Source organism: Prinia subflava, chromosome 5, assembly GCF_021018805.1.
Source record: "Prinia subflava isolate CZ2003 ecotype Zambia chromosome 5, Cam_Psub_1.2, whole genome shotgun sequence".
NCBI lineage: Eukaryota > Metazoa > Chordata > Aves > Passeriformes > Cisticolidae > Prinia > Prinia subflava.
Window position 1 is genome coordinate 29747391 of NC_086251.1, and position 15891 is coordinate 29763281.

The following is a 15891-nucleotide window of genomic DNA, read 5'->3' on the forward strand; positions in this document are numbered from 1 at the left end:
CCCAGATTAGAGAGGCTGGTGCCTTATGCACCTCTGTGCACTCCTGGCATGATCTGGACACAGCTGTAGTGGGAGGAGAGCCCACCACAAGAAGCATCACACGAGAGCAAATATGACCTAGGCCTACCACACATTGGAAAGTGTGCACACAGCAAACAGTCACAGTAGGAATAATACTGATAGGGCAACATGAGCTCTGGGGCTCCTGAGAATGTCTACTGGGCTGCTAGTATCATAAATCCTGGTGTCAGAAAGTGCAAGCTTCCGTTTTGGTTGTCAAAGCAGCAGCAGCACAGCCTTGAGGGCACTCCAGATGCTAAGACACCCTTGCTCTCAGGATAGTCTGTCCAGAGAGGGTAGGCATACCTTGGTGGGGAGGGAAAAGACTGCCAGTCCAGCTCTGCTCATCAGCATTAACCTGTTCTGATGTGTTTGGAGTGTTTTAGAAGAAAAGAAATCTACTTACGTGGAAGTCTTCATGAGAGATTTTTATGGCATAAGGCATGTTGGCCTCTTCTTTGGGCTCCACAATGCAGCCTCCCAGGGGTATGACACCCTGAGATAAAACAGAACACTCTAATCAGTGAGAAAAACCAAGTATAACTATCAACTAACCAGGAGCTAAACTTTCACTCTCAGCCACTTTGTTGGCCCCTGGAGGGGCAATACACACAGCTCCTGAAAAGCAGAGGAACTCTCATTACCACCAGGAAACCCTCAGCCAGTATCTGGAAGGGAAGCATTCAGCATGGAGGGAAAGCTGTTAGCTAGAACATGGAAGCAGAAACTGTTTCATTAAGGAGGAAGTGATCTCCCAACAGGGACAAACATCGCAGATTCAGTGCAGTATCTATCATGAGAGAGGCTGTGCATTCATGGCAGTCACTGACACCAACCCCCTGTGTGCTGTGAGGGCAGACAGGCAGCTGGCTGCCTCTAGCCAGGATGGGTGAAATCAGCACCTCTGGAAGCTCATGGGCTACATCAGCCTCCAGTGACCAGAGAGGACAACAGCAGGCTCGGGGCACAGGGTCCCCCTGTGGAGCTCCAGAGGCCTCCAGAACTGAGGGCACGTGGGCTGGCAGCTGCTGGCAGGTGCAAGTACAGGTTAGGAGCAGAAGGCAAATGGAGCTCAGCCCCACCACTGGCTTTGCCAACAGTGTTTTTATACTCACAAGATTAGTTGACTAGATCATGAAAACAAGGGAATATATCTACTGTCAGGTACAAAAGAAAAAAAAAGTCATATGCCTGCTGAATCATTAAATATCCTGAAAATGTACCAACATGATTCTTTCCCTTTTGAGGCTTCCCTGGACCTGTGAGATGTCTGGGACTTACCTCTTCATCACTTGCTGGGCCCATGGATGAAGGGGGAGAGACTGCTAGAAAGAGAATAGCTCCCTCCTTGTGCAGACACTGCTCACCTTAGGATGGATATTGAAGTATTTATTGCTTTCAAAACTCTTCTTCTCACTCTCAGCATAGTACAGCAGGAAGCTTTCCTTAATGATGAAGAACCTTTAAGACAGAGAAGGGAAATACATTCTGGTGAAATGGAGGTTGTGGTTCACAGCACAAGCAAATCTCCACCTAATTAAAGCTGCTTTCTGACAGGAGTGTTTACTATTCCCACCTAAGACTAAGGTGAGGTGCCTCACTTCTGCTCCCAGCCAAGAGCTGGTGCTCAACAGCGCATGCCTTGCTCACGTACCTTGTGCTTGCAGTTCTCCCCAGCAGGCACACACCAGAGCTGAGGGCAAACCACGGTGCTGCAGGCTCTCAGGGCACTGGCACAGCACCCTGTGCCCACACAGGACCACACACTTTGGGCATCTCTACATGTGTGCCCTCTCCAGCTCATGTGTTGAATTCAACCTATTGGAGAGAGCTGCTTTTTTATTCAAGGGTCTCTTGCATGGGCTAAGACCCACTAAATGCTTATTTTGCAACGTGCTGCCTGCCACCCTCTTCTCTCCCGTGTCAGCGTAAGCCACAAGGGAAGTGTTTCCTCTGTAAGAGAATCACAGCTTAGCATCCCCAAGTGACACTTGAGGCAAAAATTGGCCACCAAAGCACTCAGGAGCAGAAATAAATTTGAGAGATATTTTTAGGCAGAGCACCTGGCAAACTCTGCTGTCACTGACCTTCACAACTACAAAGGAAATGGAATTTTTTTTCTCATATGTGTAACACTAAAATATGTCTTGTTCTGCTCACTTAGCCTTAGGTATGCCCTGATGATCATTGTATAGCCACAAAATATCACAGCTTCTGTAAGCCAAGCCCCTAACTTTCTGGAGTGTGTCCTCAAAATTATGATTAAAGGAGTGCCACCTTTAACCTATTTGGATTTTTGAAATGCCCCTTGGAGAGTCCCTCCTCTCTTCAAAAATTGAGGTTGCATGTACTCTGCAGGCAGTGGTACAGGGGAGAGATACCTGACTTAGTTTCAATTTGGTCTAAATCTCTGCAGCACTCAAAAATTATGAAGAGCAGCTGAAAAAAAATGGGGACAAGTGTAAAAGAGTACGTGACAAAGCAAGTGTATTGTTCTGTTCTGTACATGTTTTCTGACACAAGAAAGAGAGATTTGGGAAGAAAGTGAAAGGCAAGAAGGTGAAAATTATTTAAGAACTTTTTCTCCTTCACAAAACACAGCTGTGTAAACCACTTCCATGTGGTCCTGAGGACAAGAGATCATGAGGAAACTGGAAAGGATAAGTCATTTCTGTGAATAATAAGAACATTCCCAAGAAACCCTCCTGTTTCTGGGAGGGGACAAGAGGAGACCTCTACAGGCAGTGCTGCAGGCTGTGCAGCCTGGGCATTCCTGCACCTTTCCTTGAAGCCACCATTAGTAATGGGCTGGAGGCCGAGGGCGCTGATCCACAAGGACAATTCCAATACCTTCATGTGCCCATCTGCCCCCAGTCCTCTCCTGAAGAGGATGGAGCCAAGTCCTGCCTCCAGCACAGATGAGCACTGCAGTCTGGTACCAGTTTAGTTCCAAAAGCTAAAGAAAAATGTTGAAGCTGGCAGAGAATTATCATAATCATAATAAAATAATATATAAGTATTAATAATAATTATTCTCATTATTTTACCTGGGTGAAAACTTTACTGCTTCCATCAGCTTCTGTCTCTCACTCTTCTGCTATGGCTCTGGCAACATAGATGAGATTGCCAAATGCCATGAAAACAGAGACCACGGATTCTTGGGGCAATAAAAAATATACAGAACAAAGCTACACTTCTGAAAATCTGCAGCAAACTCAAGCTCTGGACCTACTTTATACCTTCTCTAAAGTGTTTAGAACTGACAGTCATTGAACAGGTGCATATTTACATCCAGAAATCTTCAGAACATACAAACACCAGTGGCAGTTATTGTTCCCCAGTTTTTTTTCTTCTCCTCACCCTCTCATCTATACCTCCTCATGTTGACATCAGAGGTGGGGAGAAAAAGGCACTTTGCCAAGGCAGACATCAGAGATCTCCAGAGAGCAGACAAGGCTTGTTCCTCCTGTGCACATCATTTCTGTGAACAGCAGCCCTGTGCCTTCCTGATTAATTTTTCCTCACATCTGGTCACTAACTCCATAAGAAAGTTTTCCTTTGAGTAGCTGCATCTTTCTGTTGTCTCCAACTCTATGCTTAGTTCAAGGAGGGCTTCATTTCTTAGAGAGAAATGTTGCCTTATCTGCACAATAAATACAGAAATAACATCTTAAAAGAACAAACCTGCCTGCCCAATGGCCTGTGCTTGGTCCAGTGAGTCAGAGGGAATCAGATACTGTGGGCACAAGTATGAATCTAGAGATGCCAAAAGTCAACACACCACATGAAACAGAGAAAGTTACTCATCACTTCCAAGACTCTTTTCAGTCTGTCTAATCTCAAGAAACATTTGCCAGACAGATAAAGATATCGATCTTTAACTCTGTGTGATTTTTTTACCTGAATGTTAACCCCCAGTTAAAGTTAGGGTTTAGTTTGTTACATACTTTTTATTGCTCAGTGTTGATAATCTTCATAGCATTGACTATGCTCCAATGGAACCCAAAATCAAAGCAAAAATAAGAACAAAACATAGCACAATCTCCAAAAACTGATGTGTCTCTCACAGATAAATGAAATTTTAGATCCATGACCTCACAGATGTGGAAAGAAAATATGGGGATTTGGAATGAAAATATACAAAATAAGAGTTTAAAAATAATAAGAACAAAATCCCACTGCAAGTAATGAAGGAAAAACATTGAAAATCTGGTCAACTTGTGCACATAATATATTTATGCTCAGATCACATTCCTTCATCTATCCTTTTTTGCAAAGCAACACCTGAGCAACCAAGACCATCACGTTAAATGACCTTCAGGACAAAGTCTCCATACAACAATCCAGGGACAATTGATGCAGCATGGTGAAAAGAGGGATGAAGCAAAAGAATAGAGGAGAGAGTGACAAGACTCAAGAGCAGCTTGAAGGCTAAAGCAGCAGCCAGGTGAGTAAGAGCAGAAAGGGAAAAGATGGCCAAGGGAGAATGGGGAGAGACAGTCAGAACTGTGACTGCAAGACTGGAGACACTGAACATGTGTCTGAATTAGGCACAGATGTGGCAGCAGGAGAAAAGCGAGTGCTGTAAAGGCAGGGGAAGATTTTGAATACAAACAAGAACCCGAAAAAGAAGCTATTTAAGAACAGAGCAGAGTTCAAAACCTTGGAGAACAGCAGGAAAGGTGAAGAGGTGAGACAGGCTGGCACAGCCACACTCCACAGGCAGCACAGGTAATACACATTCCTGTGGTCAGCTGCTCTGGTCACCCATCCCCGCTGCTGGATCCTGCACTAGGGAACCACTGAAAGCACAGTGTAATTAAATCAGAATAGCAGAGGAATGGTAACCATGTGAGTGACTCAGATGCAAAGCAGAAACAACAGCTCTATACTGGACAAACTGAGATACCTGATCTCTGTGGAGCAAGTGCTCTCTTTGTATCACACAGGGCTAATGAAATTAATTAGCTAATCTTTGTACAAGTTTTTGACATGACAGTGGCCCAGATGAAGTAGTTACACTATAAAACTGCAGCAGTCTCCCTGGGCCTTTATTCCGATGGTGTTTCTCCGGGCCAGGAGCACAGGCAGCGAATCCCATTCACTAGATCAGCCCAGTCCTCTGTCCCCGGGGACAGCCCGGGAAACCGATGGGCAAATGATCTCTATCAGCACAAAGATCAGAGTCCGCAGTCGCTGCCCCTCGCTCTGCCTCTCCCGGCAGCTCCAGGCTCCCTGCCTGCCTCCCGGAGCAGGCCCGGGCCGGCAGCGGGCGGGGGGAGGCGGCTGCTGCCTGACGGCGAGCGGCGGGCGGGAGCCTGACAGGGACCGGAGGGAAGCACAGGCCTGGCACCGCCTGCCTCGGCAGCTCCGGCCCCCGGGCTGCACACGCAAGCGGCTCTGCGATTCCCGGGGGGTTTCTGAGCAGAAGGCGGTCCCAAACAATTATCCTGTTCATCTGTCCCCTGACCACATGCACTGACTGTTAGCAGCCACTGTGGAAAACAAGGTTACATGTCTGCTTTGCAATGCCACAGACAGGACCGGTTCAAGAAAAGACAAAAAAATTCCCTCTTTACCGTGCTGTGCTTCCCTCCTTCCAACCTGTCGTCTCTGATGGATTTACAAAGAGATAAAGGCATCTTTTGTGTTTTGTTCTCTCCTGTTTTCAATTTCTTATGCTTCACATTGCTTTTCTGATGGTCAATTGTCCACCAAGCAAATGCCCCTTCCTGGCACTGTCCCACTGAACCTCAAAGTCTCAGCCACAGGTGGTGACAGCTTAGAGCCTGACATTTCTATATGGAAATACAGAAAGTACAGCTTCCTGTTCATGCCATATCCAAGGCGGGTATGCACAATATGTATTTGACTCCAGCCCCCATGCCAGGCTGCTGCCATTACCAGTAAAACTTCTGTACTAGGAGAGACTAAATTGCTTGTTGTGCATTGGAAGGAAGAATGGGGTGCAGTTGTTTGGAAGAGGAGGGCCACGAGTCAGGGACTGAGAATATGATTTTCCAAAGCCACTCCAGCAGTGACCCAAGCTTAGACTGGTCAAAAGCACCAGTAAACTCAGAAGACAGTTGCTTCTCAGTTGGAAGGATATTACTTTACAAGGAAAGAAATTTCACATTAGGAATAGAACTCCCTTTCTTTAAGAGACAGGAATTAGGATGCTGCTAATGGCATTTCAAAAATCAGGCTCTGAAAGGCAGCATGCTCAGATGTCAGCCTTGGCAGATAAATCACAGCTACACTGGTCCAGTGCCAGAAGCATCCAGCCCACTCTCAGACAGTACCTGAGGCAGCACAAAATATTTGGGCTTCAGAGCAGACCATTGCATGGGCAGAAGAAAGGACTGAAAATGCTTCAGACAACTGCTGCAGGTCAAGTTCAGCTGTCTCCACAGGTGCCATCAGATCTAGCCCTGACTAAAACAAGGCTCTGCTATCCTTCCCTGCTCCCTGCATAATCTCTACCACCATGAAATTCCAAAACCTGGGATTTCCATCACCAAAGTACTGGACACTGTGCCTGGACACTTTTTCTTTGATCTATCAAGTCAGATTCCATCCTTCTCTTGCTTTTCTTCTCAGTATGTCCAGAAGCATTGCTACTAGAGCCAAATGAATGGGATCAAGCCAGTAAATATCATGTATCTCCCACACAGACCCATCTTCATGGCTGATGGCCTGATGAGATCAATCCTTCCTTTACAAACAGTTTTATCTCCCATATCTTGGAAAGACTTTCCTTGGGAGTGAGAGTAGTACTGTTGTCCAAGATTTCAGGACAAAACCTATATCTATCAGAGATTGGGTCCTCAATGACATCAAGCAATAGTCTTTTTTTTTTTTTTCTTAATTTAACTGGAGTGGGAAACATCTCCTTTTCATAAAAAAAATGTACTTAACGAGCTATGTGTTGCTGGGCATGGGGGGAAAGAGGGGGAAATGAATGAATTGCTCCTTACCTCCCCATAATGTTTTGTTATAATAACACGCAAGGTTATTTTACTTTAAAGCAAGTCTCTCCCATGATAAAACGAACAAACAAATCAACAACATATTGTTCCTCCTGTTCAAGTCTTTTTACCCCAGTACTCACTTCCTTCCAAACACTACATATTCCATGTTCAGCTCTCACTGACCTGTGTCTGGTCCCCAGGACCCTCAGCTGCTGTGCTTGCAACTAATCTTCCCTATCATCCCTACCCCACAGGCACCTCCCCTTCTGTTCCCAGCTGCTATCACTAAAATATTTACCACTTGCTGAAGGTGGGGGTGACTTCTAGGAATAGAACAGCACTAAATAAATAATGACAGAGGGAGCAGAAATGGGCCATTTGCTTGCAAGAAATTTTTATTATGGAGAGCCTTTTAAGAATGCCTTCTCCATGGCAAATTACCTTCCCCTCTGTTATTCTGTCCACTTCTTTTCCGTAACACAATCACATTAGTTTCCAGACATAATTCATTTATTTATCAATATTTGGGAGCTGAGTAGGGAGCATCAGCACAAATTCTTTTCTGGGTGAAAATACGCTGTTCTTGGCATGGGAGGGAATAAAACCCACACACAGGTCAAAGACTGCTACAAACACAAAACTGCTTCTCAAGTAAATTTTTTTTCAGGTTATGCCATCTTCACAGACTGGGCAGCACTGTGGTTACTACAGAGAGCAAAGCTTTAGACAGCTTTAGAAATGGACTGTTTGTATCTACACTGCAGACTGCAGCAAAGGTACTTACCCACAAAAGGCAAGTGCCAGAGATCCAGTGATTTGCATAAAGAAAATACATCAACTCTAAACTTAAAACTGACCCACCACTTCAGTATTATAGACCATACTTCTGTCCTTGGTTAAAGGTTATAGCAAATGCTTTCCAGCTCCAAACTTCCTGGCTGCTGATAGACAACACCCAGCAGCTTACAGCTCCCTAACATCAGATGGGAGAGAGTTCTGAGCCACCTTCTCCCTGGGGAAGAGCCTGCATGTGCTGTTCCAAGCACATCGTCACTGTCAGTGCTGGAGCTGGTGCACAGACCCTGCAGGGCACACACATGCACATACAGCCCCACTCGCAGTCAGCTCAGCCCTGCCATCTCACACCCATGGGACTCAAAGAGCTTTGAGTGCTAAAACAAAAAGGTCAGGCAGTTTAGGGGCAAAATACACGAGCTGACTCTTCCCCTTTCGTGAAACTATCATAATTATCCAGAGGAGGCAGCTAGTCTCTATTCCCACCCTGAAGCACACATAGCACAAGGCTGGACAGATAAAGAAGAGAGCACAATGGGGTGCCACATGTGTAGTGCAGACTCACAACAGCAGGGAAGCTATGCCCCAAGTTTTACCCCTAGCCTCTGCGTGGGCTGCACTTGAAGAGTCAAGCACTCAGGCTCTTAACTTATCCCAGAACCCTCAGGCTTTGTAATTCACCCGAGCATCCCTCAGCAACTGTGGCTTACCTCCTGGACCATTTGGCTGACTGCCTCCCGAAGGGTCTCTTCCAGAGCACGCCATACAGCTGCACTTTGGTGCTGATGTCCAGAGCATCTGAATCTGCCTGTTCCATGGATGGAGAAGGGGAGACAGAACTGGATTTTGAAGCAAACATTATAGATGGATCTGGTTCTAACTCACCCCCTCCGCGTGGCAGCTCAGGGAATCCGATTAAATGCAATGAACCAGCAGGATGTAACCAGCCCAGCAGACAGAGAGACTGGGCTTTGGTTTGAATCAATAACTTGACTGCTCAGCACTCAGTCAGTAATTCTCTCCCTGATGCACAGATGATGAGGGTTTTCTCATTGCGTATTACTTCCTGATGCATTGCAAACAGCACACATCCCAGCCCAAGGGAAAAAGAAGAGTGAAGAGAGTCAGACATCAGAAACACAGAGAGGCAGAAAGAGCTCATCAGAAAAAAAGCTCTCAGCAATAACATCAGCCAAAATACCTCTGCACCAGAGCCAGCTTGGAAGGTTATTTCACTCGACATTGCAGCATTCCATGCAGAAATTAGGGCAAGACGGATGTTTTACTGACAGGCATCTCTGACACATATTCCCAAAATCTTGCGCTTGGAGACAGGTTCTTCTCATTTGTCCTGAGGAAAATTGGGGCAGAGTGGGTGGGAGCCAGCAAGTTCAATCAGAGTCCCTCTGTCATCAGGGAGGGTGAGGGGGCCTTGCTGTGCCAGCCTGGCACTGCTCACCTGGGGAGAGTTCACGTGGCTGCTGGGTTTGGACTGGGCAGTGTCCATACTGCACGCCTTGCTCTGCCTTAAAGGGCCATTGCTGATCCAAGTTAGAGCATAAAATTCTGCCTGCCTGCATGCTTTGCTGCATCTTGGAGAGGTGGCAAGAACAGCCTCTTCCGTGCCTCCTAGGTACCAGCTATTTTTTGGCTCCAACACAGACACACAGGAATATGTCACACAGCTCAGGTCCATGTTCATCTCCTGTTTAGTACTCCCACTGCAAGTTTTTAAATCTGGTTCCCTAAGCCCTTGTTTCTCTCTTGAGACCCTTTCTCCCTGCACAGATACAAACACAGTTCTGCAAAAGAACCTGTCTTTTGTAATGCCCACAGGAAAGCAGTTTAGCATCACATTGTTCTTTACTGCACCCGGCCTCCCCTCCAGGATTAGAATTTAGGAAAGAACCCCAGCTGCTAAAGCATCTGAGGTTTTGGGATATCCTATAACCAATACAGACATGTACACGCTGTATGGCATGTATGGCTTGGATTCTGAGGTGTCTGCTCCTGACTTAACCTGTACCATCCTATGTGCATAGATTTTGATGCTATAATTGTTGGGTGTCAGCCCTTCCCAATGCAGGTGTTCAGAAGAGACACAGTGCAGACACATGATCCTTTCCCATCCCCAGTTCCAGAAATCTGTGCTATAGGCTAGGTCACACCACAGGACACGGGCTCACTTAGCTTTATACAGTCAGAGGCACTTGCAGAGCATCTTAAAGAGAGAAAATGCAGACAGCCCGCCTCAGGTTCACAGGCTGCATTCAGTATTAGAGAAATTAGAGATGCAGGTCCCTGATAAAAGTCACAGCTGATCAATAGATGAGAGTCAGCAAACTCCATGGTTTGTTACTTTCTCTCACCCTGGCTTTGACCAACCTTTTGGTCCCAGACAGGACATGTCCCATCTCAGAGTGGCATTAAGGCAGAGGGTGGAGAAGAGAGCAGCAGATACTGCCTCCATCTCACCTGAGCTCCAACTCTTGAACATAACACTGCATTGCAGAAGAGAAGCATTAATGCTATAGATGCTATTCCGTACACAGCACCAAGAAGGAAATACTGCTCATAACCAGGAGAGGGAACATTTTCCCTCAAATTATGTTGCACAAAGGGTAAAAATTATTCTGGGCAGTATGGCCTCACTCTACCAATGTGCAGTGAAAACCCACAGAGCTCCCATGCAAAGATGATCCAGTGCCCCTGCCATTGTACTGCACCAAAAATGCAAAGATCTGACAGCAGTGACCTGCCATGAGGAGACAGATTTTCACCCTTATTTTTCATTCTTTTTTATTTTTACCTTATACAGACTAAGAGTAAAGAGGTTTCTAACTTTGAACATCAAAAGGTGAGGGTTTTTTTTTTTTTTTTCTTCTGGAGGCCTCTAAGACAATCAAGTCACTAAGCAGTTAGAGCAAGTTCTTTAAAGTCAACAGGCATGGGGAGGGAAAAGAGCAATTTGCTTTTGTCAAGTGACAGGCCAGCTATGCTAGGGCAGTAGACAGCAGCAAGGTGAATTTCATAACTGCTGGTGTCTAGACATAGTAATTTGTAGCAATAGTGGCTCTTTTAACATTGCCTTTATGTGTATACTAATCTAATGAAGGGAAAACACTGCTGTACATCCTTGAGAGACAGTGCTTTAATCAGAAAATCTTTCTTTGGAGCAACAGGCTGCACTGGTATGGCAATTATTTTGCTAATATGTTGTCTTTATTTTTCCTACAAATCAAGCCAATAAAATTTTGCTAAAAATAAACATTTGAAGCAGATAGCAGTGCAAGCTACACAGAAGTAACACTTCTTAACAGAATATCCTGAGTCAGAAGGGACCTACAAGGAGCATCAAGTCCAACTCTTAGCCCTGCACAGGAAATGCCCAAGAATTACCCCATGTGCCTTCATCACAGGCCACCCTCCAGCTCAAAGATGCTCCCTTTCAGTTTAAAGAGACACATACCGGCTAACTTCAGCTGCTGAGGAGGCTTGTATATTTTATTTTATTTTTTTTAAGTGAAAAGTTATACCTTCATGTTCTGGGCAGCCTGACAATACTGTGTTATGCAGAAAAGAACAAACTGGCTCTTGGGTTGGGGCCAGTAAGTTGAGACAGAGCCACTGCGGAATTGGAGAGATTCAGATCTTACCTTCCAGTAAGGTAGATTCCCTTTCCTTTTACAGCTTCTGATAGGTTCCACAGCCATTTTTAACCCTGAGAAACATCAGCAATTATGGGAGTTATTAGCAGGTACCCAAACAATGTGGAGAAGCAAAGTCCAGCTCCAGTTTCATTTATAATACATCATTCTTGCAAAGACAAAATGGCACATGTACTCCTCAAAGTGATGCTCCAGCTTCTTAGGTGCACATGTGTGTGCAGAGGCTATCTTAAGTAGAAAAATAACTACCATCAATTCACCTCTAGTGAGAGACACCAACAGCATGCTTCTTTTGCACAATGATTAAATTTTCAGTGTCAGGTGGAAAGTCAGAGCTGTTCTGCAGAACTCAAAGAGAAGTTACTCAGCAAATGGCATTAAAGTCAAGTGCCTCTGTAGATTTACAACTCCATGAGACATCACCCTTACAGATGTATAATCCCATTTGGCATCATCCCTTAGTAAGAATTTCGTGGTCTCAGTGACATGTTCCAGCCAAAGCCCTTCACCAGTCCCAGCCCTTCAAACGCACTCAGATCCATGCTGCATGGCCCAGGAGTCATACTAATCCAACTATTTCCTGCGGATATAGTGCCACTTAAGAAGCCTTAGAGGAAGACAGAAAATAAGATAACAATTTACTGAAGCAAAGGGATCTGATAGCAAGCAGACAGCCCCATAGCTTGGCTTTTGGGAGACAGCTTTCTCAGGAACTGACACCATAGTCAATTACTATTTCTCTCATCATGAAAAGAAGATTTTTTTTTTTTTTTAATCCTACTAAGATATCTCTTCTGGAAGAAAACTCATTTACTCTGTTGAACAAAGATTTCTGCTAAAAAGCCATTTTTCAGAATACATCAGTGGTCAGCTACCTTTGAAAGCTTCTTCCAGAAGATGGCCCACAGGCTTCCTGCACCAGTCTTTCCCCCAACAAACCTAAATACCACAAAATGATCACATAGCTGACAAACAGAAAATGCTTGGAGCTTCAGTGGTTAAATGGGCTCCTTATCTGACTGAGGTTGTCCTGTGCAGGGCCAGAAGTCAGACTTTGATAATCATTGTGGGTCTCTTCCAACAGAATATTCTATGCATTGAAGCATGTAACTTGATTTCCCTCAGCCACTGTTCCTCATGTGAGACACTGGTACTAAATTCAGAACATCACAAGAATACCAGGGCAGCAGTTTGGGTACCATGGGCAGCCAAAAAAGTCCTGCAGAAGAGAAGGATTTGCTAGCATTTCCTCGGGAGAATAATGGACGGGGGACATGTAATACCTCTACATACTAAGACAGGCAAACAACCAGAGAACCACCAGCACATTTCAGATGTGACAAAACAGTCCAGCAAGAAGCAAATGAGATCCAGGGCTGCCCATTCAGGAGGTCTTTAACTGTTTCAACACCAGTAAGTATATCTGAATTCTCCAAGTTCCTAAAAACAGTTTAGCTGCTGGATTTCCATCCACAAGGCATTCCTCAACTGCAAAGGTTCCAATAATGATTGCAATCTACCAATTTCTACCCACTTTGTTCCCTCTGGTGAAAAGAAGGAAAGAATTCACAGACCTAACTTTTAAACAATAAATACATATGCAGGAAAACAGAACTGGCCAACCCCCATTTCTATGTAATCTGAAGTTTGTAAAATGCCCCACACATGCATACAATTGCTCTGGCATACACATTCAGTGCTTCCTTTACACCTACCATTGCTGTGATCACTGAAGGCAAGACCTTAAAAAGTACGGCCATTACAATTAGGACTTTATTAGGAGTGGAAACTGCAGGGACCACACCATCAACGTTCTTCACACCCTCACCTATACGCTGTGCAATACCCCTCAGCTCTGGTTGCAGCAGCCTCCACTTCAAGTTTCTCGTTCCTGGTCCTGCTCATCCAGCCAGTCACAGCAAGGTCAGAACTCCAGCAGCACACATATACAGGGCAGGCACCTGCCTCCTTCCTATCCACATTCTCAAGTGGTTATCTAAGTACAGAGACACAAAGATCTACTGCTGCCATCTATCATAGCAGCAGACCATGACAGCTGTAGTACAAACCCTGCAATGTTGAGGAGAGTCAGCAGCCAGGTGAAAGATAAAATGTCTGGCAAGGAAGGGCATCAAAGACGTTGCTCTCTACAACATACAGCTGGCTAAGAGGGCCATCTCCTTTTATCTTCCTGCAAGACATGCTAACACAGCTTCTGTAGATGAGGCTTCTTTCATAATGCTGAATTTTAGATTGTAGGGATAAACATGGAAAAGCTCCAAGACCCACTGCCTAGTCATCCACTTGTACCCAGTCACCTTCATGAGAAGTGTCTGCACAGAGATGTCAGGGGTACAACGTTTTGTTCAAGATCAGTCACCTCTCAGTTTCTCTGTCAAAAACAGACAACCAAACATGGGAAATCCATTGCAGTCCTAGAACTAGATTCATTCTACTCATAGCATCCCTTTGAGAGCAAGAAATGCTGGAGTAAGAGGTGCAACAGTAAGATTCACCCAGAGTACTAGTAAGGCCTGTAAGCACAGTTTTTAGCAGGCCTCTTCAACCCTGTATAACCAGGAGTACCTCACTGCAAGTGTTCCTTCAGACAGCAGAAGCCCATTGACCTCCACAGACTCCAACATAACTATAATCATATATCATAAGTTAATTACCACTTCATACTTCAATACTGGCTGGGCATACAGATACAAAATAAGCATTTTCCCCCTATTAATTTCAATCTGCTTTTAGATTTTCCGAATACTATGTAGCTTCGGTGTCAGTCAGCATGATACAGCTTAATTTTTGTTAGGTCTACAAGTTTTTCTGAATGAGGCCTTTTTCTTTAACCCCCATCCACAATGACAGCTTGTTAATCTCTCGACATTACAGACAAGAGGGAGAAGTGCTGTGATAAGGAGGGTGGAACGTTGTGCAATTCTGCCTGCAGGGATATTTGGATAAGGCTTGCACATATCAGTAGAAGAATGGTTTAATTTGTCAGCTGGAACAATAGATGACAGTTCATCATCTTGCTGCTGTGCTCTTCCCTAATGAGTCGCTCATAAAAATGCTGATGTACATTTTTATTTCAACAAATGAAGGAACATTCTACTGCAATCACCAGCAAGCCTGCAACACCACAGCTCCTAAATATTTAAGTTTGTAGTAGTAACTCTTGTAAAATAAATGCACCCAAAGCACTTCCTCACATCTCCTAAAGGATTTACAATAGACTACAATGATTACATCTCCAGTTACTGAGGTGACATATTTACTAAATTTACTAAAAGAATGCTAATATACTGCATAATGCTTTACCATTAGAACTGAGTTTTACTTGTAAAAAACAAGAGTCTGTCTGGGAAAAATACTGGCTTTCCCTTCTTACTGCTTTACATTTGCTTGTATCAGCTTTAACAGCACCTCTGTTATTTGCTTCAGTTCTCCTACAGACTTCACATTAATCATATTCTCTTGTGCTTAAGCCAGTATAAAGAGATTACACTTTCTTAATGACACAAGTCCTATGAGCTACCAGAAAAATCAAAAGCAAGTAACCAGCTGAGAGGATTGGTTATTGCTGGAGTGAAAGAGCTAAAACACCATGTGACAGGATCTTGGATAAGTCTATAGACAGCAACTGCTGAAGAAAAACATAAATCCATTTTTAAAATGAATTGCTTATAAATACTTTCCATCAAGTACTCTCTCTTAAATGGATGCATGAAGTTTGCAAATGCATACATCACTCATCCTATAACAGCACCATTTCCCTTTCTCTTTTCTGAAATGCAGATCTAAACCCCAGTCCTGCTTACAGGGCAGCTGGAAGTATGGAGAACATCTACACACTATGTCAACTCAGCAGCTCTACGAGGAATCTCATAAATGTATACAAATACTTGAGAGAAGGGTGCAAAAGAGATGGACCCAGACTTAGTACTTGTTTTTCTTTGGTTTGGGACTGACAAGATTGACAGCATGGGATGGAAAAAAAGATGATTTCTTTTAGGTCCAAAGGGTCCTCAAGCCAGTTAACAGTGGCCTGGAGCAACCTTAATCCCATCTCCCTGTTGCCCTCCAAAGAAGTCTCAGCCTTGTAAACTCCAGAGATTTCCCTGGGGGTGCACGATGAGAGAGCTTCAGGGCAATGCCAACTCCTAAACACTCTGTGAGAGACACGAGTTGCCAAATGCCCCACTCAAGCAGAGCTATCACATCATCTCTGCATTAATACCTCTGAACACATTCAGAGCCCTATCCAAATCCACCTGCTAACACTGCTTCCCAACATGCAGTTCACATTCCAGGTTGCAAGAGGTGCTCAGACATCAACAAGAAATGCAGAGAACACGCTCCCACAAAAATAAAACACTGCCTGCAATGCTTGC

The 15891-nt window shown here is 44.6% G+C and overlaps 1 protein-coding gene across 1 annotated transcript in view; it reads right to left on the reverse strand.

Annotated features, from left to right (window-relative positions):
- The window catches only part of PLEKHD1 (pleckstrin homology and coiled-coil domain containing D1), a 35342-nt gene extending 19488 nt beyond the window's left edge, over positions 1-15854 (reverse strand). The window contains exons 1-5 of the mRNA XM_063398725.1: positions 9286-15854; positions 9028-9177; positions 8537-8892; positions 1428-1521; positions 467-556 (exon numbers count right to left, since the gene is read on the reverse strand). Coding sequence (XP_063254795.1) covers positions 467-556; positions 1428-1521; positions 8537-8685 — 333 coding nt within the window. The 5' untranslated portion in view covers positions 8686-8892; positions 9028-9177; positions 9286-15854. The remainder of the gene's footprint in view (positions 1-466; positions 557-1427; positions 1522-8536; positions 8893-9027; positions 9178-9285) is intronic.
- Positions 15855-15891: the final 37 nt, after the last annotated feature.